The sequence below is a fragment of the Poecilia reticulata genome, chromosome 13 (assembly GCF_904066995.2).
Source record: "Poecilia reticulata chromosome 13, P_reticulata-male-v2, whole genome shotgun sequence".
Classification (NCBI taxonomy): domain Eukaryota; kingdom Metazoa; phylum Chordata; class Actinopteri; order Cyprinodontiformes; family Poeciliidae; genus Poecilia; species Poecilia reticulata.
Window position 1 is genome coordinate 8399219 of NC_088842.1, and position 25695 is coordinate 8424913.

At 39.6% G+C, this 25695-nt stretch overlaps 1 protein-coding gene across 2 annotated transcripts in view; it reads left to right on the top strand.

Moving 5' to 3' along the window:
• Positions 1–25695, top strand: part of LOC103474211 (roundabout homolog 2) — a 100505-nt gene that overhangs the window by 38080 nt on the left and 36730 nt on the right. For both annotated transcript variants that reach the window (XM_008425015.3, XM_008425016.3), the window contains exons 5-12: positions 1330–1450; positions 2273–2411; positions 3361–3488; positions 12682–12806; positions 15448–15619; positions 17508–17713; positions 22976–23057; positions 23194–23362. In XM_008425015.3, coding sequence (XP_008423237.1) covers positions 1330–1450; positions 2273–2411; positions 3361–3488; positions 12682–12806; positions 15448–15619; positions 17508–17713; positions 22976–23057; positions 23194–23362 — 1142 coding nt within the window. The remainder of the gene's footprint in view (positions 1–1329; positions 1451–2272; positions 2412–3360; positions 3489–12681; positions 12807–15447; positions 15620–17507; positions 17714–22975; positions 23058–23193; positions 23363–25695) is intronic.

Below are 25695 nucleotides of genomic sequence, written 5' to 3' on the forward strand. Positions count from 1 at the left end.
TGTTGATTTCAACTTGCTGACTCTATCTGAACCTCCTACGTTACGAATTGGAGCTGCAGAAGGGAAAACCTCTGACACGCTATTTCCAGTTCCTGTAGCCTTTAATAGAATATGTTATTCATTTCTAATCCCTTTTAGAAGTCAGGCTGTTATGAATTGAAAAAGTGCAATTTAGCATATTGTTAACTTAGTGCCTTAGTGCCTGAACTAATGTGTTGGCTAAATTTTAAATAGCAACATTTATATTTGGGACTGATTACCCTTGGTAACATTGGTAACCATTGGAAACCAATGGTAACAATTGACAGTATGCATTACTGTAATGTTCTATCAAATAAAATCCAATAAAATACATTGAGTTTTGAGGTCATATCATGAATATGTGGTGAAAAGTTCAAGGGATGTGAGCATTTTTGTAAGTCCAAACCAGTTTTGATCTTAGCTTGGCTGTGGAGCTTATTTCAATTTGTTTTTTTCTCTAAATGAAATAGTTCTATTAAAAATACTAATATTAAGACAAGGTTTAATTTGGATTTGCACTACTTTTGTAAAACAAAGAGGGATAAAATTAGACATTGTAGTGATGCAGCAAAACCCAATAAACTGTCTAATGGTGACCTTCAAAAGGTTAAGTTTGCAGTTTGCCTCTGAGAGCATCAGACCTACACATTTCTGCACCTCCTGACTAACAATAAAATAAATTCAAATTCTTTACAACCTATGATTTCTGCTGCATTTACTGTAGCAGAACAAAAAGCAGAAATGTATTTTAGCTGACATTAGCTTTTGCTCAAAGCAAAAGCTAATGTCACTTTAAACAAAACAGAAAAAAGGGATTTGTCTTATTTTTCTTACCTTGAACCTCATGTATGATGTGGCATTCGAAGTCAAGGAGGAATGAGTTTTACAAAAGGGAGAGATACTCATTTAGACTGACAATAGTTTCAAAAGACTATAATTCATTGCAGACATGTTGTTATGCTGTGGACTGGAAAATGTCTGGATCCCTGGCGTCCCTGTCGTCCTCTCCCCTCATGTGTGAAACCCGGAGATGGATGCGAGATTGCTGAAAGTCAACTTTTAAAATATAGGCAGTGGCTGTCTGAGAGCAGGAGAAACTTTATTATAACACACACATAGTTCACTGTGTCACTTGTGGGAAAACCACAACTATTCACGTGTTGTTTTGATATAAAATATTCATAATTTATTCCTGGAAAGCTTTCCTAATATGGATTTTTGCCATCAAAGGCTGCAACGATCCAGGATACGTGAGACGTCAGGAGACTCTGAGCTGAGCTGTCATTCTATGCTGATGTTCTTCTTTAGATGCGAGGGGGCAAGCTGATGATCTCCCCCACCAGGAAGAACGATGCCGGCATGTATGTGTGTGTGGGAACCAACATGGTGGGAGAGAGGGACAGCGATCCTGCCGAGCTGGTGGTTTACGGTAAAAACTCCACATCTTCACAGAGAACTGTTTGCCCTCTCAAAACCTAATGTTTCAAATCATTAAACAAATGTTAAGAAAAATGACCAGAATAAATAAATTATGATCTATAAAGTGCAAAACTCTGTCCCTGTGTGAAAAGGACATTTCCCCTAAAACAAAACAACTGTTTGCTGTTATTATAACTTTTATTAAGGGTTGTCAATAACTGGAAATGAGTCTTTAAACTCACTGTGGAGAAATTGTGACTTACTCTTCTTTGGAGAATTATTTTAAAGAAGCTTTTATTAGGCCACTCCAAAATCAATCAATCAATCAATCAATCAATCAATCAATCTATCGGCTGGACGGACGGACGGACGGACGGATGGATGGATGGATAAACAGCTTCACCTTTCCTTTTTGAGGAAAGGTTCATTACAGTTCTGGACAATGACGCTCAATGTTTACCTGAGACCCAAAGCCCAAGAAATGACAGTGAATTCCTTCCAGACTGTCTATAACTTGTTGGAGCACAATGTGGTACTGTAGTGTACTTTATGTTGTCAGACAGGTCTGAGTTAAGCACTTATTGATCATGTAGTAAATTGTAAATAATCTAATAGAAACCATTTGGTGAATTGTTATGACTTAAAATGATGGAATTATATTTTTTACACAGGGACAGACAGGTTAATCTTAAATATGAAATAATTTGAAAACGTGTTTTCATGTTTCCAAAGCTGAACTTGGAAATCTGTGAGGAGTTTTGCACTTTTACAGCATTTTATTCTGCCATTTTATTCTGATATAATGTGTTCGTACATAATGCCTCCTCTGCAGAACGTCCGGTGTTGGTACGGCGCCCGGTAAACCAGGTGGTCATGGAGGAAGAGACTGTGGACTTCCTGTGTGAGGTCCACGGCGATCCTGCTCCCACCGTACGATGGCGGCGAGAGGAAGGGGAGCTCCCTCGTGGGAGGTGAGACTAAAGGAGTTGTGCACGAACCGCAGAAGAGACGTATGTTAGAAATAGATCTCAGTTTTGAGTTTCTAGCACACATTTGCAGCAGGTTTGATCTTTAATTATTTAGTTTGGCTTATGGAAAATTTCAAAGAGCATTCATTGGTGGAAACAACCCAGCTTTTGAACAGTTTCGTCATTTCTTTCTTTTATAATAGACAGGATGAGGCTATCATGGTTTAGCATTTTAACTCTTAAATCATGTTTGTTTACTCAAGACACCAAGGAAAAAGGCTTCTGATGTCGTCATGGAAAAAGTTGTACCTTTACTCAGTTTATGTTGGCTAAATTTCATCAGCACAAACTCTGCATTGTTTTCTGTTGCTAGTCTTTTGAGCGTTGCTTCAATATATTCCTGCCATTTATATCTGAGTTTTCTTCCATTTTGATAATTTTCGTATAAAAAAAACCTCATCTAAAATATTCCAATGTTCATCACTGAAGAAAAAGAAAAACCTATGGCATCTTTAGTTTTGTATGGGTATTACATCATATTATATTCACTCTAATTTCATTCTATTTGAAATCATTTCTCTAAATGTGCTAAATAGACCTAATTTACTCACTGCCTGCTCTGTATTGACATTGATTGCCAGATATTTAAATGTATATTTGAGCACAATTGCAATTGTTTTAATCATAAAGCCTGATTCAGTCTGGTTTTTTTTATTTGGTTTATCACCTTTTTCCGGACATTTTATTTGTTTCCAGAAAATTCCTCCAAAAAAAAAAAAAAGAAAAGAAAATCATGGCTTCAGATTGAGTGACATGGAGGGGGTGAATCTTATCTTGTCCTACCAGGAGATTGCTTTTTTCACTTTGTGCAGTTAGAATTTTTTATTTATTTCTTTCTTTTTGTGTATGTGTGTGTCCACCCTTTCTGTGTCTCGCCTCGCTTCGTTCCCAGGTTTGAAATCCGCAATGGCAACAACCTGCGTTTGTTCCGCGTGAAGGAGCAGGATGAAGGGACGTACACCTGCACATCTGAGAACAGCGTGGGCAAGACGGAGGCCTCGGCCATGCTGCAGGTCCACGGTGAGAACACGCGCCGCGCATGCCGAATAAGAGCCGCACGCGGACCCGTACTTGAGTATGCGCTAAAGGAGCTCCCGGTGCCTGTGAGGTCACGCGACGGCTGTATTAATATAAATCCCGCTGCTGTTTTCTTTTCTTTTTTTTTTTTTGTCCAATGATTGCTGTGTTTTCAGACGGGAGCATCTGTGTGGGTCCGACGGTGGTGCCAGCAGCTTATGTTAAACCGTATGGATTACGCTGTTTGACAGATGTTTGATGGATGTGTACTTTCACTCACTGCCAGAGAGCAGTCACAGTATTAATAAGACATGACTCTCCCTTTCTCTCTCTCTCTCTCTCTCTCTCTCTCTCTCTCTCTCTCTCTCTCTCTCTCTCTCTCTCTCTCTCCTCCTCCTCCTCCTCCTCCTGTCTCCTTATCTCCCCTCTCTCTCCACCTAACTCTCAGTGCCCTTTCTCTCCCCACACACTCGTCATGCGTCTTGGTTTGAACAGTCTGCGATGACTTCATTCACTAATGCCTTTATCACGGCGAATGAAATCCAAACCCAACAGTTTTCTGTTCAACCTTCTTTCTTGCTCTTTTTTTTTTGTAAACACTTTTCCATGCGTTTTATTTTCTGGCTCAGTGTTTCATCCATTTCATTAGTTTTCTATTTTTTTCCCCTCCGCCCATCATTTTTCAAGCCCTATCATCATTCCACTTCGCTCATTCCACAAGATCTAATTCTTATCTAAGATAGAAAAAAAACAAAATAAAACGACATTCGTGTCTCTCGGTAATTTAGGTTATTTTCTATCTGTTATTCCTAATGGTTTTTAAAAGCAACAATCAGTGCCTAATGGTGTAAATAAGTCCCTCCATTAGGTGCTGACACATTGACAGCATGTCTGTTGCTGCAGTAAGGCATAAGGAAGCCCCAGACTGTGTAACACCAGATTAAGGACTCCTTCTACACACATCTGCCATGTCCAAGGCAGTGTGTCAGGATAATGTGACACCATGCAAATCCTGCCTTGGGTTGCAGCTACAAGCAGCAGAAAGTGGAGCTAAAAAGTGTTTTAATCAGAACTCACCCCATGTCTCAGAGTTAAATAATGACATGGCTTTACTTTGATGTGGTTTTGCTTTAAACTAGGATAGATAAGCATGCGGGATTTAAAATATAAGCAACATGAGCTTCCCCTTAAAAGGAAATTAAAGCTGCTTTTGGGTGACAGAAAGAATAAAGAAGCTTATAAATCAATTCTCAAAAGAAAAAAAACAAACTTTTAAAGTGTGGGGCAGAAGTAATTGTGTTCTGGAACGTTGTCAAATTTTTTGCGTAACGGCCACGACCTTAAACGCCTCATGTCTTCTGTGGCCTCTAGCAGGTTTTTTCCCCCTCGCTGCTGCAGTATGTAACCTATAACAAATATTTTAAAATATATGTTGTTTTTTTTATATGAAACAGTCACCATGCTGATAGCTTAACATGAGACAACCTTGAGTTTTTACACAGATAATCTGTGAAAAAAATCAAGCTCCTTTTGCCTCCTCCCTGCAGAAATACACTGCTCAGAGAGATACAACCAATCAGAGCCTGGAGGAGGCTCTGATTGGTTGTACAGTTGAAGTTCTAAGTTAAATCTGATCTAAATAAAAATAAAAGTGGTCCTGCTGCCATCTGCAGAAATAAACCAATCAAGAGCCAGGAGGAGGGATTTAGCACAGTCAATCATCCTTGTGTATGTGCTGCTGCCCCCAGCCTGTGAATTCTCAGGCTAGTTGGCATAGCTACCGACGGCGGATAAAGTTTTTCTACAATGGCAATTTGTTTCTCCGCCATTAGCAGTTTGGCAGCACATACACAAGCATGTTTGATGGCACCAAATCCCTCCTCCTGGCTCTTGATTGGTTTATTTCTGCAGATGACAGCAGGACCACTTAGAGGAGGCAGAGGACCTCAGTGTTTTTTTTTATTATTATTTAGATCAGATTTTATTTAGACCTTCAACTACACAAATACAACAAAGCATCAAAATTCATAACGATCTTTTTTCACATATCATTATTCTCTTATTGTTGTGACAAAGTGACTGTTTCAACAAAAATGTAAAACATATTCTTTATGAAAGTTACTGCAGCTTTAAGGCTTTTCTTCAACAAAGGCTTTCTTTTAGGACAAATTTGTGAATTTGACTGTTACCGTGGTGACAGATTCTCCAACACTAGCTGTGGATCTCTGCAGCTCATCCAGAGTCACCGTGCGTCTCTTGGCTGCTTCTCTGAATAATTCCCTCTTTGCCCAACCTCATCATGAACTGAATCTGTAAGACGTTTAAAGCTCCGTTATAACTTAATCTTGCTTTAAACTCCTGCACATCTTTATTCCTGACCTGTGTGATTTGTTCCTTTTCATTATGTTTCTTTTTTTTTTTTTACTGATTCTCTCCAGCAGATGTCTGAGGGCTTCAAAGAACAGCTGTGTTTAAATTTCGCTCAGGTAGACTCTACTGACTAATAATGTTAGCTCTGAAAGCAGTTTGTTGCCCTGGATTTTATCTTGAAGAACGCAAACATTTTGGAAAGTCTTTTTTTTTTTTTAATCCAGGCTCCTGCTGACAGCTGGAGATAGGCGCCCACAACACTTCATGAATTAACTGGATGTAGAAAATGGAGGATGGATAGATGACTTCCTTTCATCCCACTTTGCAAATTTGCAGTTATTTATATTGTCTCGTTCATGGATGTCTTTGATTGTAACGTGACAAAGCATAAACAAAACAAACAAAAATCATGAGCGACGAACGCTGCATAGATTGATTTTCGTGCCCCCTCGTCATCATTACGTAGGATTCATTTTTCTACTTTTCCAATAGTTTGTTGTTTTGAATCCTTTGACTTGACTGCAGTCAGGGAAAAGCAAGGTGGCATCTCGGTGAACCCCTCAGATCTACAGTGGGGAAAGGAAGTGATTTAATCCCCCTAGTCTGTCTCAAAACTAAACAACACAATAGCGAGGCAGTGTCCTATAATGCCCTGCGGCGATAATGAGAAAAACACTATCCGAGTGAAGAAAATACAAATTAAAACGCGCAGAGGACTAAATTGAGAATCTTAAATAGTATGAAAATGTTCAACACGGCTGAGTGAAGCAAAAGGAGTAAGAGCTACTGTTCCTTTAGCTGAACCTGCAGGAGTTAAAGTTTACAACATGCATTTATTTATTCTGTTCTAAATTAACTAGAAAAGCCATTAACAGATCGCCCAGTGGCTCTCTGATCAACTCTGCTGCGTCCCAGCAGGAATCATCATTCATTCCACCGTGTGTATCTGTGTTGGTCCTGTGATTAGATGTGCATCTGGCGTTGATATTTGTTGCATACATTGGGATTTTAATCAGAATTCAAAATTTTCAGGTTGAAAGTGTTTTGATGGCTCTAACAAAAACAAAACAAAAAAAAACCTCGCAATCATCTGTAGTCTGATTTGTCTTTAAGACCTTTATGGTAAGAAAAGCTGTCAGAACAAAATTCAGAATGTTTTTTCTAACCTTCCTGCCACAAATATTCATAGCTGACCTATTGGAGGCGCAGGTTTCGCACTATGTGTGTGCTTGTGAGAGAGAGCAGCTGCTGTAAATCAGGTTTTACTCTTATTATACGAAGAGAAAATGTTTGCTAGAGTTCACAGCCTTTCGCTTGCTTTTGTTAGTGATTAGCACAGTTGGCCCATCTAGCGTTACTAAAACATCAGCCTCTGCATGTGTATTCCCTGCAGAATGCCGATATTTACCTTAACTCTGAGATAAAATGGTCCATGAGTGAATGAGGTGGAAATGTAAAAGAAATAAAACAGAGCAGCTTTACTGCAATGCGTTCAGCCTTCATTCTCATCTGCTGAGAGTCTGGTAAAGGTTAGAGAAAATACAGTTTGCCTTTTAATCAGCTCACACATATATCTGTTTTCTTTTTTACTTTGTGGTAAATGCCTTACTGACACTGAAAACAACTAACTTTGAGTCATATTACTTAAGCCCCCGTGACCTGATAGTGCTTAATAATGTGGTTTGGCCCAAATTGGTCGAGTCCAGTCACTGGCTAACTTCTCTCAGCATTTTTTTGTCCTTCTTGATTAATCATTGAGGGCAAGTTTTGGCTACCTGTGTCAATTTAATTGACAAAGTTTAGGGCTTATTGTTAAGTTTGTGAACTATCTTGATAAGTGTGAATTTACAGAACTATGCATGTAAGTGGAACAGGATAAATCTAATTCTGTTGATGACAAATGTCACATTCTTTTGACTGACTTATTTTGACTCTTTGCATTATTTAGCCCAGTGTTTCTCAACCTTTTTCGGGCCAGCGCCCCCCTAGCCCTAATCCAGGTCCCTCACCGCCCCCCACCAAAAAATGTGTAGGCTACTTCGCTGACAATTATTTTATTATTAATGTTACTATCATTATTGTAGATGTTTTGAATCGCCGCACCGATTATGTTTTCCCGTACACTTCAGCGTGCCTTACGCTCCTTCACCTCGCGCACATAACGGGGGAAATGTAGCGAGTTTTACCCTAAACGTATCGGCGTCTGAAGGAGGGGGGTTGGGGGGGGGAGGCGAGCGTATGTTTCTACGCTCCTCCTTGGGGGGGGGGCGACGATTTATGTTTTCGCATCCACCTGAATAATGTGTAGTTGCGCTCCTGCCCATGGCACTTCAACAATATTATTTTACCTTTTATCTGGAAATAGTGTCTGTTTATTCTTGCCATGCAGTCTCTGTATTAATTATTGCTCGAAAGGTCTTGCCATACCAGTTTATTCCTCCGTATTTACTTTAGTTTCTTAGTTTATTCTTGCATTTTGTTCTACATCCATTTCCATTTAGTTTCATTTGATTAATATTATCCTCTCTTGGTTTATTGCTATGTCCACTTTAGTTTCTTTCCTGTTAGATTTAGTTTATCGTTTATTGATCACCAGTAATTTTAACTCATCACCTGCTGCGCCGCCTAATCGTCATGTGTTTCACATCATGTGTTGATTTTTCACTGTTCAGCGTCGGATTCTCTGTTTTTATGCCATAATTCACATCTAGTTCTTCGCTCCGTTTTGCCCGCTTCTCCTGTTTCAGAATTTTGCGCATTGTGCGGGTCGTTTTTTTTTTTTGTTTTTTTGTTTTTAACTCCCTAAGGTGCAGGGCGGTCGGGAAACATACCGATGGTGAAAAGGCAGACTGACATAAACCTTTTAAAACAACGGAAACAATTTCGGTATTCTAATTATTGAAATTTAAAAGTGCTGTGGTACCGTTGTTCTATCACCCCCGTTTCATGTCGGACCACTTACAGCACCGGTGTTAACGCTATAAAATGAACACTCTCTATCGTGGTATCACCCATGGAGGGATTTCTTTATTTAAATGGGTTCATTTTTAAGAGGGATACAAAGTCAGGGTATCGTGATTTTAGTAATTACATGTTTACCGATTTTCTGTTGTCCTTCCATGGAAGCATGCAGCTTTCAAACGGACAATAAAATACTTTTTAATATAAGTTGCTGCTTTGACATGATCACAGAACTGCCAAAACATATGTACAAAAATACCAGGCAAAGTGAATCACAGCAGCGTCATCAGCCGGTGTAAAGCTGAACTGATGCGGAGCAGAGCTGCGCCATGAAGCTATCACTGAATAGAAGAAGAGCCGCCATCGATACAGTTGCAGCCAAGCATGATTTAATGTCACATAATACAGTTTTACCAAGTTGCTCAAAGTCTAAACTGGTATTGTTGTGGATTTAAGGTGTAAAGTTTACCTTCGACCAAACGCCCCCCAAAGGCATCCCTGCGCCCCCCTTTTGTAAAAATGTCCGCCAGTGCCCCCTGCCGTCCTCTGAACGCCCCCTGGGGGGCGGTACCGCCCACGTTGAGAACCGCTAATTTAGCCTCTTCAGAGCCTTCATATGTTTTCAGTCTGTTGAAGATAGTATTACCGAATCGATAGCAGTACAATTTGCACAATGACTGTTTTGTTTTTTTCTTGGAAAAAGTTATTAAAAACAAGTTTTTGTCTAAATTAAGGTGAATTCATGGTTCCTTTTTCCACATAATGTAACCGGTAGTGTTTATGATTAAAAAAATAATAATTATGTGATCGGTATCGGTGATTGGCTCTCATGGGTGATCGGAATCAGCAGGAAAAAACCTAATTGGCACATCTCTATTATATATATATATATATATATATATACATATATATATAGATAGATAGATAGATAGATAGATAGATAGATAGATAGATAGATAGATAGATAGATAGATAGATAGATAGATAGATAGATAGATAGATAGATAGATAGATAGATAGATAGATAGATAGATAGATATAACTCTTGCTATATATATATTTTTTATTTAATTCTTTTTTACATATTTGTTAAAACTGTCACTATGCATTAGTATAACATGAGACAAAATTCAAGCTACTCTGCCTTCTCTTTGTGATTCTACTGCCATCTGCAGAAATACATGTTTGGTTAGAAACAACCAATCAGAGCCAGGAGGAGGGTCTTAGCGATGTCAATCATGCTTTTAAAGGTGCTGCTCACACCCTCCCTCCTGCTCTCTGCTACAGTGCAGCTTCTTCCTCATAGCAAGTTCAGAAAAGCTACATTCTGCAGCTTTAAGTCAGTACATAGTTTATTCATTTTGTCAGGATGATGTTATTGGACCAGTGTTGCTTATGTAATTCCAGCAGAAACTAAAGTTAGTCGATGAGTTTTTTTTCCCCTCGGTATTGCAGATGGGCAACTCTGTGTTTGTGCTCACATGCATGATGCAGAGACACCGTAGAGCAGATGGATCCAGGCTGGAGAAGCTCCATGTTCTGTGGGAATTGTGAGCCAATCAATCCAGCTGGATGTAGTGGGCAGCGGTCAGTGCGAATCCTGGGAGGACGCGATGACGTCGTGGATAATGCAGCGAACCGACCTCAGATGGAGAATGAGAGCTTTTTGAGACCTTTTCCAAAAATAAGCCAGAAAGAAAATGTCACGAGGATGGTGGCGGTTTGTGCAGCGTCGATCTGCTGCGTGTCAGGGTTTTATTTTTTCCTCACGTTTGTTTTTCTTCAGTTCAGCTTGAGGTGATTTCTCTCATTAATGATCAGAGACAGATGAGAGAGTGGAGATAGATCAAAACCGGCTCAGAAGGGTAAAGAGATCCTTCCATTCAGCTTGTTAAGAGCTAATGAGGGTTTTATCGATTAACATCAGAGTAAACAGCTGTGATGGAGAGGGACTTAATACGTTTGCAGCCATTTTTAATCCTTTACGTTTATGTAAATCGGCTTTCAGACCCAACGCTTTCAAATAAAACTAAAATCCCATCAAATAAACATTTATGATATAATGACAGTGAGGGGAACTTTTTAGGCCAACGTTGGTGACTTGAATTAGTGGCAGCCAGTGAAGCTCAGCAAACAGAGGGGCGACGTACAGGGGCGGTCCGAGCTTGTTTGGGGCCCTGGGCCAATAAATTAATAAAATGTATATTTTATTTGAAAAATGTTGGAGAAACAAGAGTAACAAAATACAATAAACACACATAGCAGGGGACAAATTACCATATTCAGTGCTGTCAAAAGTATACAATACTGTAGAAAATAAATGTAATTAAAGTAAACTGCACCATCAATCAATCAAATTTTATTTGTATAGCACATTTCAGCAGCAAGGCATTTCAAAGTGCTTTACATAATTAAATTAAAAACAGGAATAAACAGTGAGAAAGAGAAAAAGATTTTGAAAAAGATTAAAACAAATAAAAACAAAAAATATAAAAACATTAAGCATCTATTCAGTGATTGGATGGGTTCAGAGTCACCTGGTGACATCGTGATGTAGAGCTGTGTATCATCCGCATAATTGCGGATAATACACAATACATAATCCGCACCATGAGTCAAACATTGATATAATTATGTGTTGCATTTTGATCAAGACACATTTCACTACATAACTGTCAATTAACATCTACATTGATTTTTAGAAACACGTTTTGCACCACTTTACTTAAAAAACACAAATCAATTTGCACAACTGTTATAAAAAAAGTCCTACACTTTGTGAAATAATTACTTTTCAAGCAAGAAATAGGCTACAGATCTAACTGCAAAACGGATTACTATTATGGCCGCTCTAAAGGAGAAGCTGCCCTGGGCATCTGCCCACTTTGCCCATATCAGAAACCGCTACTGGCAACGTGTGGTTGATTGGAGATCGGACGGGCTTCTTTGTCCTGGACCAGGTGAGATGAGGTTTAAACCTGAGCATTCAGGAGAGACACTCATCACCTGCTTGAACCGCCTAGTTGACTTTTTGAGGCAAAGGAGCAGCAGCTCAGCTTTTCCACCGTGACAGGAATCCTTTCCAATCTCCCAGACTGAGTCTATGAAAAAAGCCAATTTCAGCCAATAGCATTTCGGATCAAGTCTTTTCACTTGTGATCTCTATCTCCAGATAGAGTGCTAGCTCGAGTGCTCTGCCTTTTTGGCTCGGTTTTCTGTTTACCACTACAGACAGACGAAGCCCCCCGATCCATTTATCCATCTTGCAATCCATCCTACCATCAGTCATGAAGAAGACATCAAGATAATTGGACTTCTTTCCTTCTGGAGGGAGCAGTCTGTCTTTTCAAGGCCAAAAAAAACAAAACCAAAGAGTGGTTTATTGAAAACAGTGTGTCACCATATCACTTTATCAATACATAACCCTGTCACAGTAATCATTGAATCAATTAATTACACAATAAATTAAAATGAGCGCAATAATTTCCATTTGGACAACAGTTGTTTAAGAGACACTCCCCTTTAACCCAGTTGAAAAGCTGCCATTTTGTTAAGTGTTTGTTTAGAAATTACAAAGTTTTTTTCAATGTTTGAGTGGATGTAGTTGCATTAATGCTGTTACTATTACTTATTTTTATTATATTAGTTGAAAATGGTCTCTACATGACAATATTATCGCTTATCACAATAATTTCTGGGACAAATTATCGTCCATCAAAATTCGTTACCCTGACAGGCCAATCGAGAAACACAAATGTGCATCTTGTGAATGCTAATCCACCAGGATGCTATCAGAAAAAGCTATTTTTTTTCCCTCTATCAACTAAGGCTCTTAATAAGCCTTCGTGTATTCCTTTCCTTCCAGTGCCGCCTCAGATTACTGCAAAGCCCAGAGACCAGATTGCCGCCCAAGGGAGGAGCATAACCTTCCAATGTGGCACCACAGGAAACCCTCCACCTGCCATCTTCTGGCAGAAAGAGGGCAGCCAGGTAAGAGGTTGGATCGGAGAATAAGATGTTTGTGAGTGGAAAGTTTGCAGTCGTTTTTTACATGTTGGTGTTAGCTGTTTGAACAGTTTTACAAGCTCTTTATTGTTTGTCATATCAACAAACAGAGTTTCACACCTCCCTTTCAAAGGCGAGAATGACTCAACCCAACATGTGCAGATTTTTTTTTTTTTTTTTTGGGATTTCATCTTGACACCTTTTTTTCTGAGTTGCCCACACTCTTCAAAACACATTTTCAAGACAAATGTTGCACACATTTTTACACATGCAGAGATAACCTACTGAAAAATACAGCTTACACAAAGGATATAAAAGGTTTTTCCAATTCAAGACGAAGATTTGTCATTGCAAACTTTTTTTTTTGTCATCCTTACTGTGGCATAATCTGTACAACTTAATGGAAACAAACTGAAATCTTTTAGGAAAAAACTAGAATAACCCATTTGTTTCAGGAACTTCATCACTAAGTGAAACACATCATCGTCTAATGAAACCAAAGTTTCACTTTTGGCTGCCATTTTGAGAGGCAGGTGTGGCTCACAAAACAATACAGCACATAAATAATAATGCCCAAACTTAAGCCTGGTGGAGGTAGCATCATGCTTTGGGCCTAGAATGGGGATCGTGGTCGAGGCAGAGGGGATTATTATCATTTCCATGCCTGTGTTGGCACTAAACCTGAGATTCCTGCAGGAAAGCTGAGGATTAAGAGAACCTTCATTTTTTTCAGCCTCATAGTCTCTGCTCTCCCCCATTACGCAGGAATATGATCTGGATGCAGTTGGAGGAATAAAGCAGGGGACTGAAGGAGGGCTTAGCAGGTGCTGAAAGTGCTCCTTCAAGCCAAACTCTGCTCTGCTTCCACATTATCCCGACTATAAATTCAGCTCTGCTCAATTAGCAGCTACCTGCTCTGACTCCAAGCACAGACATATACAGCTCGTTTTTTTGGTCCCCACGCAGTATTAGTGAATACACATGCCTGCTTCCGCTTACGGTTGTGCTTGGCTGTTTGTTTTTTTTCACTCTATTTGGAGGATTATCTGTAACCTTATAACTTCGGTCCATCCATCGAGATCTAAGCCTCTTAGAGGAATAAAGTGGTCGGCTGAACGGATCCCTTCCCCCCTCATTTTACATCCGGAAAAAACAGGATGACAGAACTGCAAGACATCTGGTACATCGTCAACAAACACCTTGCATGCCGGTTATTCGCTCCGATTTAATTTGATTTATTTATCAGGGTTTTATGTGGGAATGCGTGCAGCCGTGTGGGTATTGTGCACAACAGAGAGGAAGAGTTAATTGGGAGATTCAAGCCGTATCTTCCACTTAATCTTTAAACTAGTCAGGCTTTTTGAAGGTTAAAGGGAAAGAAAATTACATTGATTTACAGTGAATTTTTTTTTTTTTTTGCACCAGGCACACAACGCTCCACACGTAACAGAACAAAAGACACTTTTCCCCGACGAAGCCCATCCTTACACCTTACCAGCAACAAAAAGAGCTAATTCATTAGATTTTAGAGAAATAAATTACATTGATTTACAGTGAATTTTTTTTTTTTTTTGCACCAGGCACACAACGCTCCACACGTAACAGAACAAAAGACACTTTTCCCCGACGAAGCCCATCCTTACACCTTACCAGCAACAAAAAGAGCTAATTCATTAGATTTTAGAGAAATAAAACTTTAAATTCCCTTTTTCTTTTCCACGATGGAGAAGTTTTGCTAATCAAAATTTTCACTGTAGAAAAATGTAGTTCAGGTTTGACTGATGCAAAAGCTGCAGTTATTATGCATCAGGCTCTATCTGTTGAGAAAGAAACAAGAAATGAAAAAGGCATTTTTTGTGTGTGTTTTTAAACGTGGAATCTCAGAAATGTGGAAAGTGTGGCGTTCATTTGTATTCTGCTCACTTTACAGTAAGACCCTACAATAAAATCAAGTTTTAGTTGCCTTCACAAGCACCAAATTACTAAATAGTTCATTTGAGTGTAATTTAGTTTTTAGCATGAATCCAGCCGTTCTGTGCAGGTTTGTTGGAAAACATTCGTGAACAAACAGCGTAATGGAGACTAAAGAACACGATTTAAATCAATCTGGAGCCGCAGATCAGGTGGAGGAATCTGCTGACGGGGCAACCGGTGGTTTTTCAGTAAAACAATCTGACCCTTATGGAAGAGAGAGCAAGAGGAGAGCCATCAGAGGTCGTATTTGCAGTTTGCTACTGGGCATGTAGGAGATGGAAATGTTTGGAAGTTCTGTTCTAAGTTTTGCAAAATGTAACATTCAAAATATTACAGGAGGCAGAAAACTATGTTTTATATCACCTTAAATTCACTATTTCCACAATGAAGCATGGTGTATGCTTTGGGGATGATATTTGTGAACAGAACTGGGAACATCCTTGTTGTTTCCACCAAATCTGACTGAGCCTTGACTTTCTGCATATTTTTTGTTGATCTATCCTAATTAAATCCCAATTAAATACACTGAGAAAAACAGGGAGATTTTTTCAGCTTCTGCCGTTCCTTTGACTTTTTCATAAACTTCATAACGTCTTAAATTGACCAAATCTTCACAATCTTTCTCATTCGGCCTGTGCATCAATGTGTCCAGATGCTGCTGTTTCCCGGTCAGCCACCATCGCAGTCTGGTCGGTACTCCGTTTCCATGAGCGGAGAGCTGATCATCGCGGACGTCCACCCCGAGGACTCGGGCTTCTACGTCTGCCAGGCCATCAGCGTGGCAGGAAGTGTGCTGACCAAGGCTCTGCTGGAGGTGGAAGGAGGTACGTTTTTGACCCACAGGGTCATATTGCCAGGTTTGCTCTTCACCACCAGCTAATAAGGTAAACACATTAATTACTTAGTAAGTGCACAACAATGGGGGTTCATAGAGCGAGGGCACAGTCGGAGGCCCCATAAGGGATGAGCAATGAATTCTAGACCTAATGTTTTTTTTCAGGCAGCTTGTAAACGGCAGATTTATGCCTTCTTCTGTCCTCTTTATGCAGCCCATTAAACGCTACCTGTTTGCATCTGAAGGGTTTTTTTTTCCCTTGCGCATTTTACAGCTGGCAACTTTCTAATTACATTCCCTCAGTCTTCTAAATGTGTTTGTCCTTAATTTTCTGCTTTAAATGCCACTGCAGAATGGAGATAGCACCACTAAAATATAGTGCTGTGATAAACAGTTTGCTCTCAGATCTGTTTTTTTTTTCTTTTTGCGTTTTGTCACATATAAATGTTGAAGCTCATCATCAAACTATTTTAATGTTAACCCAAGCCGATACAAAATTTGGTTTTCAAATGAAGATTACATTCACTGTGGAAACAACCAACTTAGGCCTGTGTGGAGAAAAAAAAAAATCATCTGTGAATTTAGATGGACAGGAAGCCACTCCAAAAGCAGGAAGTGGACTGTAGCACAGGGCATTGTGGGTAAATACAATCAAAACAAACATGAGTCCAGTACCAGCGGGAGAAATGGCCCATATTGTTTTACCAACGACAAAAGAGAAATCCTACAACCGCTAAAATTTGACACCACTTCATTCTTTTTACATTTTGTGAAGTTGCGCTCAGTCTTTCTTGGAGGTTTTTTTTGTGTCGTTTCCTTCAGTGGTACTTGGTGCAGTGCCACCACAGGTGAGGAGAGGAACAGGTTTGTCAAAGAGTTTGTTTCATTTGACACAACGCAGTGGGAAAGAGAACCACACCATCTGAAAATTTAACGAATGCTAAAATTTTGATCAAAATCGAACCGACTGGACTGTCAGATATAAAAACATATAAACATATAAAGCTGAAAACACACATAAGTGCCCTGTTTTAAAGAAATTTGGGAATAGGTGAGAAATGAAGTTACATCTAGCAGTGTGAAAAGATTAGCAAAGGCATTTTAAGGCTTCAGAACTCCAGTGAGTCACTCTATCCTCAAATAGAGAAAACATGGAAGAGTGGTGAACCATCTGAGCATTGGTCAGCAGACCAAAGTTTCTCAAAGAGGGCATCAGTGTCTCATCAGGAGGTTTAAAATAGGATCCAAAGCAAACCCTAGAGTACACCTGACTTCACTTGCCTCAGTTAAGGTCAGTGTTCATGCAGGAAAGAGCAAAATCTACAGCAGAAACCCCTGAAGGAAACAACCTTAAGCTACAGATAACCTGGGTTATGCAGCAGGACAATAATCCAGAGAGAACAAGCAAGTTCGTCTCTAACAGCTCAACAAAAGGACGTTTTTTGCGACTTAGTCAAACTCTGGGCTTACAGACAATTAAAATGATGTGGCTTAACCTTATGCAAACCGGCTGTACTGTGAAACCCTCCAGTGCGGATTATGGAGTGGGACAAAATGCCTTCACAGTGAGGTAGAGAGAGTGCCCTAACTTGTTTGATGGCAGCTGTTATCTCCAAAGGGGGCACAAGTAGATTTTAGTTTTAGGGGGCTTTTTTTTTACTCACATGAAACCATTTTGATTTGGGAAAATCTTGGGAATTCTTCTTCTGCTCTTTATTTGAAAACCGCATTTTGTGTTTGCTAACTGTGTTTGACTCTAAAAGGAGTTGAGGATTTTCAACATTTAGCTGAGATAAAAGAAAAAAAGTACAAACAGAATAAATTTGGCGGGGGGCAAATATATATATTTTTTTCATCCTCTCCGTTTAAACTGCCAGGGCCTTCGGGTCGTATCCCACCGATCATCCGGCAGGGCCCGGCCAACCAGACCGTGTCCCGGGGGGCCATGGCACAGCTGCACTGCCGCTTAGTTGGAGGCACCTCAGTCAAGATCTCATGGGAGAAAGATGGAGAGAGGCTGCAGGGAAATAAACCCCGAGTGACCTTGATGGAGAACGGCACACTGCAAATTGCAGATCTAAAGGTGTGTATATATATATGTGTGCGTATGTGTGTGTGCAGTAGTCGCTTTCATTCAAAAGGAGGGAGGGGGGATTGAAAAGGATTCTTTTTAAGTCCGTCCCATCTTCGACAGAGAGGAAATCGGTGATAGAAGCTAAAAAAAAAAAAAAAACTCTAAAGAATAATAGAGTGTCTCATCTGTGACCTGCTGTCACCTCTCCCTGCAGCCCACCCAGTGACTGGGTTTTATCTCATTTCCATCAGAAACTCTATTTTCCCGGGCAAAATTAAGGTGAGGCAGGGTTTCAAAGACCAGCCGTACCAAGGCGCCGCATTATCTCTCCGGCACAATTATGTACCAACGCGGTGTGTAATTGTGATGCTAATGAAGGCGCTTGTTTATTAATGCTAATGTGTTCTCCGTTGATGGAAGAGGAGTCAGAAGCCCCCACCACGCCCCTCGTTTTTGTCTCGCATGCCCCACCTGGAGGTCAGGGAGCGTATGCAAAAAAAAGGAAAATATACAGAATTGGTTTCACTAATCGATAGCCGATTAATCATCGAAACCGGCTTTTAATTAGATCTCAATGCTTCTTCGGCTACCGCCCTGTTTCTCATCAGTGGCGGGGAGCGAAGTTGGAGCATTAAGCCGTGGTCCAGTGCACCGCTGAGGCAGGGGGAATGTGCCACGCCAATGTGCTCAATGGAACAGAAGAGATGCATTAGTGCGGTGTCGAGAGAGGGGGGGGAGAAAAAAGATGGGGGAACGGAGATGACGAGAGAGAGAGAGAGAGAGAGAGAGAGACAGGGAGAGAGAGAGAGAGAGAGAGAGAGAGAGAGAGACAGAGAGAAAGAGAACGCCTAAAAATATTCACCCTGCTCATGGCCCCTACGAGCGCATCAATATTTTAGTAGTAGTTGGAGTCATCTAAAAAAGTTCACCTGCTGCCGCACGCTGAGCTGTCTGTCAGCCAGAGGTCAGCGCTGCGGAGGGTGATCTCATATGGTCCGACGGTGGTTCCAGCAGACTGGCTCCTGGCCAGTACACGGAGAAACGCCACGAGCGCCGCTCGAGTGTGAAGACACACACAGCTCATAATGTAAACAGGCAGGCTGGTTAGGGTTGGGGGCTCTGAAGCTGGAGCGGGGAGAGAGGAACGGGAAGGGATTTCATTTGTGATTTTTCATAATGAGAGAGGAGAATAAGTTAGGAGAAAAGCACTCCGATTACTATTTCCTACACTGACTGAAAAGAATATTGTAGATTGTTGTTGTTTTTTTTTATGTGCAGTACACATTCTGTACGTTCCAAAAGAATAAAATAATTTCTCATCACAGTTGCATATCTTATAAATGGGACAGCACATATTAGTGAACATACAGTATTGCCAGAAATATACCACTTAGCAAAGTGCTAAATTCCATTTGAAGTCCAATAAAACAAACACAATATGTAAATCACCCCAAATTAAGTTCCTTATTCTTTCTATTCCCTTTTTAGCGCTTATTGCCTTTACTTCGTTTTATTTTGTATAATATATGGTTGACTTCTGGTTTTTGATTTGATGCTTTTATTTTGATAAGAGAGCTTCCACTGTAATGGCAGCTTAACGACAGAAAAGGACGAGTTGCAGCAGCGTTATAAAAATGTGTCTTGTTATTAGCAGCCACCTTGATAGAGACACAAGATTTGTTTGTTTGGTAAATAAGGATATTTCTAATGTTGATCGATTGAAATTGTGAATTTGTTTTATTGTAATCAATAACTAGGGTATAGGTTTTGAATCAAAGGTGGTATTTTTAGTGGTGAACGTTATTTTTAGTGTGTGTTTTCAGTTGTTATGGTGAAACTCAGGGTTTACTTCCAATAAATCTCACTGTTCAACAGTGAAGCTACAATCCTTCATTTTGGGCGTCGGCTACACACATAAAAACATTAACGTAATTTCAACAACAAAAAATACAGTAAAAATAAATAAAAACTGTAAGTGGTCGGGAAAGCCTACATCAAAGTGCTAGTCTTTTAAAATGTTCATAAAACTACATCTGTCATAAAAAACAGTAACTGAAACTTGAAGTTACAAACTTTGCTTGTTTTTTTTTTAATATGGCTCTTTCATTCAAGATGTGTTATAAAATGATAACACCTTTATGTATTCCTGTAGAACACGACCTCAAACAGTTCGTAACTCCTCTTGCTCCCGTTTGCAAAACAGATGATTAATTATAAATCTCTCTCTGCCTTCCTCTGCACAAACTTGGAATAATTACCTACCAAAAATAACAAGCTGTGCTTGGTAGGTACAATAATAAACTTGAAGTAATTATGTGAACCCAGAAGATTCAACACTGCACAATCACAATATCTTACCAGGTATTTTTTTGTCTAGTTTCTAATGTAAATATCTTAGTACACTTTGAAATAAGACAAACATAACTTAAGAGTAACTTTTCAGCAAGAAATAGGAGTTTGTTTTGAGTCAGTAATTCTTTCATATTTACTAAAAAGTACTAGTTCCACTGGTAGATTTTTTTTCTCTTCTTGTGAAAAATGTCTTATGAGCGAAACAATCTGCCAGTGGAACTACAACTTTTTTATTCATATTATGAAATTACTTATTTAAAATAGGCTCCTATTTCTTGCTGAAAAGTTACTTGAAAGTTAGTTTCAAACACACTGAGATATTTACGCTAGAAACTAGGCATAAAATATATGGTAAGTGTTTGTGTTTCTGTAGCGAAATAAGGGACCACTTTACTGGGTCAATAGTGGAAAAGCAGCATGAGTTTGAACCCAGACTGAAAGGTTATTTGAACTGATTGAATTTGTATTATAGGTCACAAAGAAGGGCAATTTAAATGGTACAAAATAAAAAATGATTTAAAGTAAGTATACTCAAGTTATAGAGTGAAGGTGAACAGAGCAAAACCAAATATAATTGGTTTTCCTGCTGTCTGCGAGAAATATTCACATGTGAATCAATACGATTCTCCATCCCAAGTTAGTAGCTTGCGAAAGTAATCATAACCTTTTTTTTAAAACTCTTTCAAACATTTTGTCACATTATATCCGTTGCTAACAGACAGCTGTAAACACGTCGACATTTCTGGTCGTCAGGTGACGTCTGTGGGTGTGTTTACGTGAATTCAGGGATGCTTCACCTAAAACTGCTGGAGTCTGCAGTGCTTCTCCCAGCAGCGGATCACTGGCCTGTGCATGCAGAGAGCGGCGTGTTGGCAGTCACATACCTATCCAGAATTATCACCCGGCGCCGCAGTTGCCCTCAGCTCTGCTGGGCTTTCTGATGTGTTTCATGTCTGCTTTGTTTCCACAGGCTGCTGCTCTGATAGAGTCTCACCCCTTTAGCGCAAAGTGACCGGCTAAAAAAACAAGCAAATAAGCCAACACAGGTTTATAAAACAAGGAATTGTCACTTTTTTTTTCTTATGAAATAAGCATCTGTTTTAAGGAAAAGCTTGTTTTCCGATTCCAAAACAGGAACGAATGAGTTTTAATGTTGATTCTAGAAATTAGCATAATTGTTGTTTTTAAGAAGAGATGGTCCATTTGTTTCACAAAGAAACACTGATTTCTGTGACACTGCTTCTAATTACGGACTAGAAAAGGTAATCCGCAAAATAAAACCGGGAGCAATTGTTTCAGAATAATACTTTTTTTTTGTTTTTATTGTGATGGACAAATTATAAAAACCTGACAAGAAAAAATGCTTGGAACCAGATCTTTTTGTGACTTTTTACAGAATAGCAGAATTAGAGTCTGATGTGCAGCATTCTCTTTAAAACAATTATTTTTATGAAATTTCTTTAGTCCATTCCTGTCAGAGGTCTGCTAAGGAAAAAAAAACAATCCACATCACCGTTCCTGAATTTCATGCTTTTAATTTTGCTGTACCATTATTTTTTGAGTGTGTCCTGATTATACAAAGCAAAGCTGCAATCATTTCTAAAAAAAAACCCCAAAACAAAACAAGATTAGGGTGTACAATCTTTGTATTTCTTTTGAATTCCAATTCAAAACTAAACTAGTTTTGACAACAATTTGAAAAATTATTAACTATAAGCAAGCAAAAGATCTTATAAAGATGCTTGTTGAATCTGGTAGGAGAGTGTCACTATGAAAACACAAAGCCATTACTCTGAAATCAACATAAAGGTTTCAGTTTTCAATGCACTCAGGGACAAAGACTTCGTTTTGGTAGACGTGTCATGTGGGCTGACATGCGTGAAATGGGAGTATTTAAGCCAAAAATAATTGTTACATTTGGAAGATAAAGTGGGAAACCTGCAAGCCCAAGAACGCCATCCCAACTGTGAAATACGAGGGTGGCAGCATCGTGTTGTGGGGGCGTTTTGCTGCAAGAGGGACGGCTGCGCTTCACAACGTAGATGGCAGCATGAAGAAAAAACATATGGGCAACACTAAAGGAACATCTCATGTTACCAGACAGGAAGTGAAAGCTTGAGCACGAATGGATCTTCCAAATAAACATAGCTAGTTATATTAGCTGTAGCGTCAGTCGGGGAAAAAACAATTGTTTAAGGAAATTCTGCCATGTTTCTGAATCTAAAAGAAAGTACAAAATATATTGTATAATAATGGTTATTCTGGCATTTACCAAACAACATGTATTTTGGTAATTCTGATTGAGATGAAACAGAAAAAGTTTACTCAAATTTGAAGTCAGAATGAGAGAGAAAAAAATCTTTTTGTACAGTATTTGTACATATCTGTTTTTGTTGTATGCAAAATGGAAGTTGTATGCTGTATAATCATTCCAGCTTGGGAAGAAAATGAAAACGATTTGTTAAAAGTTGGGCTGCGACTAACAACTATTTCAATCATCAATTATTCTATCAAGTATTTCTGGCAATTAATCGATCAGTCGGATAAAATTTGCCACATTCTTCAGACATTTCATCTAACCACTTTTCACAGACAAAGGTGTTTTTTCACAGACAAAGGTGTATATATATATATATATATATATATATATATATATATATATAGCACAGTTTTATCTTTCTTAATGCTTTGATTGTAATGGATTTTTAGCATATGGCCTTTTTAAAAGTCTGTATTCTCCAGTTAATGATTAATCGATTACTGAATCAGTTGACAAGTCTTTCAACAATCAATTAATTACAATTAATTCGATTAATCGTTTTCACCTGAAGCATCAAAAAAAAGTCAAACTCTAAAATGAGATAGTTATTAGGATAAACTTGCTGGTCTCTCTGATGGACTTTAGCTTTTCTTTGACAGGACACCGACTCTGGGATGTACACGTGCGTCGCCTCCAGTCCCACGGGGGAATCCAGCTGGAGCGGGATGTTGACTGTCAGAGGTACTTTTACTAAAACACTTTCTCACTACTCACACACTTCATCTAAGAGCCCCGTCTGTTGACTTAACGCGAGAGAATCCGCACCGGTTTCAGCCAAACCGATGATCCAAGCCACCGTCACGTCTCTGTGTCGCAGAGGAAGGAGCCTCTTCAGGATCCAGAGCGTCTGAGTTCATCCAGCTTCCAGGACCGCCGCAGAAACCCGTGGTTACCGAGGTGACCAAAAGCACCGTCACTCTGACGTGGCAGTCCAATCCTCATGAAGGCGGAGACGCTGTCACCTCCTACGTCATCGAGGCCTTTAGGTAAGAGTTTGAAAGTAGAAACGAGACTTTTAACGTCGGAGGTTATTCCTGAACTCCAAGCTATCCTGCAGTTATATGAGCTTTTAATCTGTTTCTGTTCAGTCTTGGCTATTTCTACTTTTAGATTTGATAGTACTTAATTAAAATACCTCACTGACACAATGTTTGAAGAAGAATCAGTAAAAACCTTGCTGCCAATTGGCAGTCAATAAGATCTTGCCCTCTTATTATATAGTTTAATAAAAAGAAGTGTCAAAATTTAATAACAGCCAGAGTTGAAGTTTATGTCTTGAGTTTTGACTCTTCCTTTATTCTCGGGTACAACATGGTTTGGCACCATAAAGAAAATGTCAGCTTCAGATTGTGAATACTCACGAGTCTATTTCTGACTTTTTGCTGTTACTTTTTGAGTCTGTAAAGCTGGAGGACACATTTTCTCGGCCATAAAAGTTCAATCACTTGGGTCTACTGACATTGGGACATCCTTATGTTAGACGTCACCATACTTTTCACAGTTCCATTGGAAAAAATAACAGTGACTTATTATTGGTGGAAAAACACAGACGTTGCTGATTCAGTTGTTGCAGTCATTCATTTGAAAGAAACCGTTGTGTGATCGTGAGAGTAGCTTTAGGTTTGACAGAATAGCTAACAGAATTGTACAGAATTGTAGAAATCCTACAATCAAAACAATTTGCATCCCACATAACAACCTGCTGTCATTTGATTTATCTTCACAGTTTTCTTCTTGGAATTTGATTCATACTTAATGCCCTTTTTGAACAAAAGAAACTTTTCCTACTCACTTTAAGACCCTCGTCTTTACATCTGCTGACAGGGTTATGGACGTTCAAGGCTTTTGTTACTTTTATGCAGATTCTGAGGTGAGGTTTAATTGTGCACTCAGAGCTTTATGTTCATAATGCAATGCTGATAAAACAAGGGGACATTAATTATCCTGGTGAGTCTGCTTGCATTGTAAAAACCGTGTGCAGTGGTGTAGAAAATGCAGTGCAAAGAGTGCTAAGTACAAGCAGTGTACAACAAAAAAGTAAACAATTATTTTTTCGTGCAGTTGGTTTTTGGATTTTTTTTTTTTTTAAGATGATTTAGTGTCTCTTCAAGTTAAGCCTTCGCTTTTTCTTCCGGCTCCGATTTTCTGACTTACTGCTCCGCGATAATGAAGTCTCCTTCATTTTGAGCCATTAAGAGTTTGGGAAATGACTCATCTCAGCCTAAGGGGGAAGCAGTTCTGTTAAGTTATGTTGGGGGGGAAGGAAGTGTGACACTCGCTGCTCCAGTGTTTAGCCACGGTGTCCTGGGGAAAGCCAAAGCAGCTCTAACAACCAACCGGGGGGCTGCAGAAAGGCAGAGAGGGAATGAAGGAGCAGACAATTACTGTGGAGGTCAGACTGGCAGCTCTGTCCTGTCCTGGGGCGATCCAGAGAGGGTATGCATGCCAAGCCGGGGAGTTCACTCATTACAGTGGCAAGACAGAGAATACAGAGTGCGGACACACACACACACACCTGCACACACACACACCTGCACACACACACACCCATGCACACACACACACACACACACACACACACACACACACACACACACACACACACACACACACACACACACACACGTACATACATTTCTCCTGGCATCGAAAAACGATTCAGTTAGTGATGAATGCATCTACTCCTGCACGCTTCAGCACAGAGAAACTGGTTTGTAAATGCTTGTTTTTCTGGGATGTCGCCTGTATTTTCCGGTGCACCACTCACAGCCACAGGTTAGTTTCAAGGACTCTCCTCCATTTTTTTTATGCTCATACTTCTTAAACAAACCCTTTGTGCCCGCTCTTAGTAATTATGCATCCTCAAAGGTAAGCTTCAAAGGCTTGAGAGTAATAGCAGTGGAAATGTAGCATATTGGTGTGAAAATTGTAGATAGGTGGATGCATTTTCATACAGCGACATACTAACCCTAACCCTATCTGAAGATGAAATGTATAATTTTTGTAGATTTTCAAAGTCTTCAATAAAAGAGACTTTTGTGTCGACAACCTTGTCGCTTGGCTGAAGCTGCAGAGGTTGAGGCTGGTGACTTTATGACTATCTGTTGGCTTTCCACGTCTCTGATCTCATTGCATTTGCTTTTTCCACCAATGACATCTCTAACAGGAAGAAAACCATTACTAATAAGTTCACGGAGCTTCTGAAAAAACAAGTTGCCTTTAGGTTTCGGGGTACATCAGGGATGACTACTGGTTTCCCTTTAGTTCTTCACATAGGGCCATCATCCAGGCCATCTCATTCTGAATATGTTCTACTCTA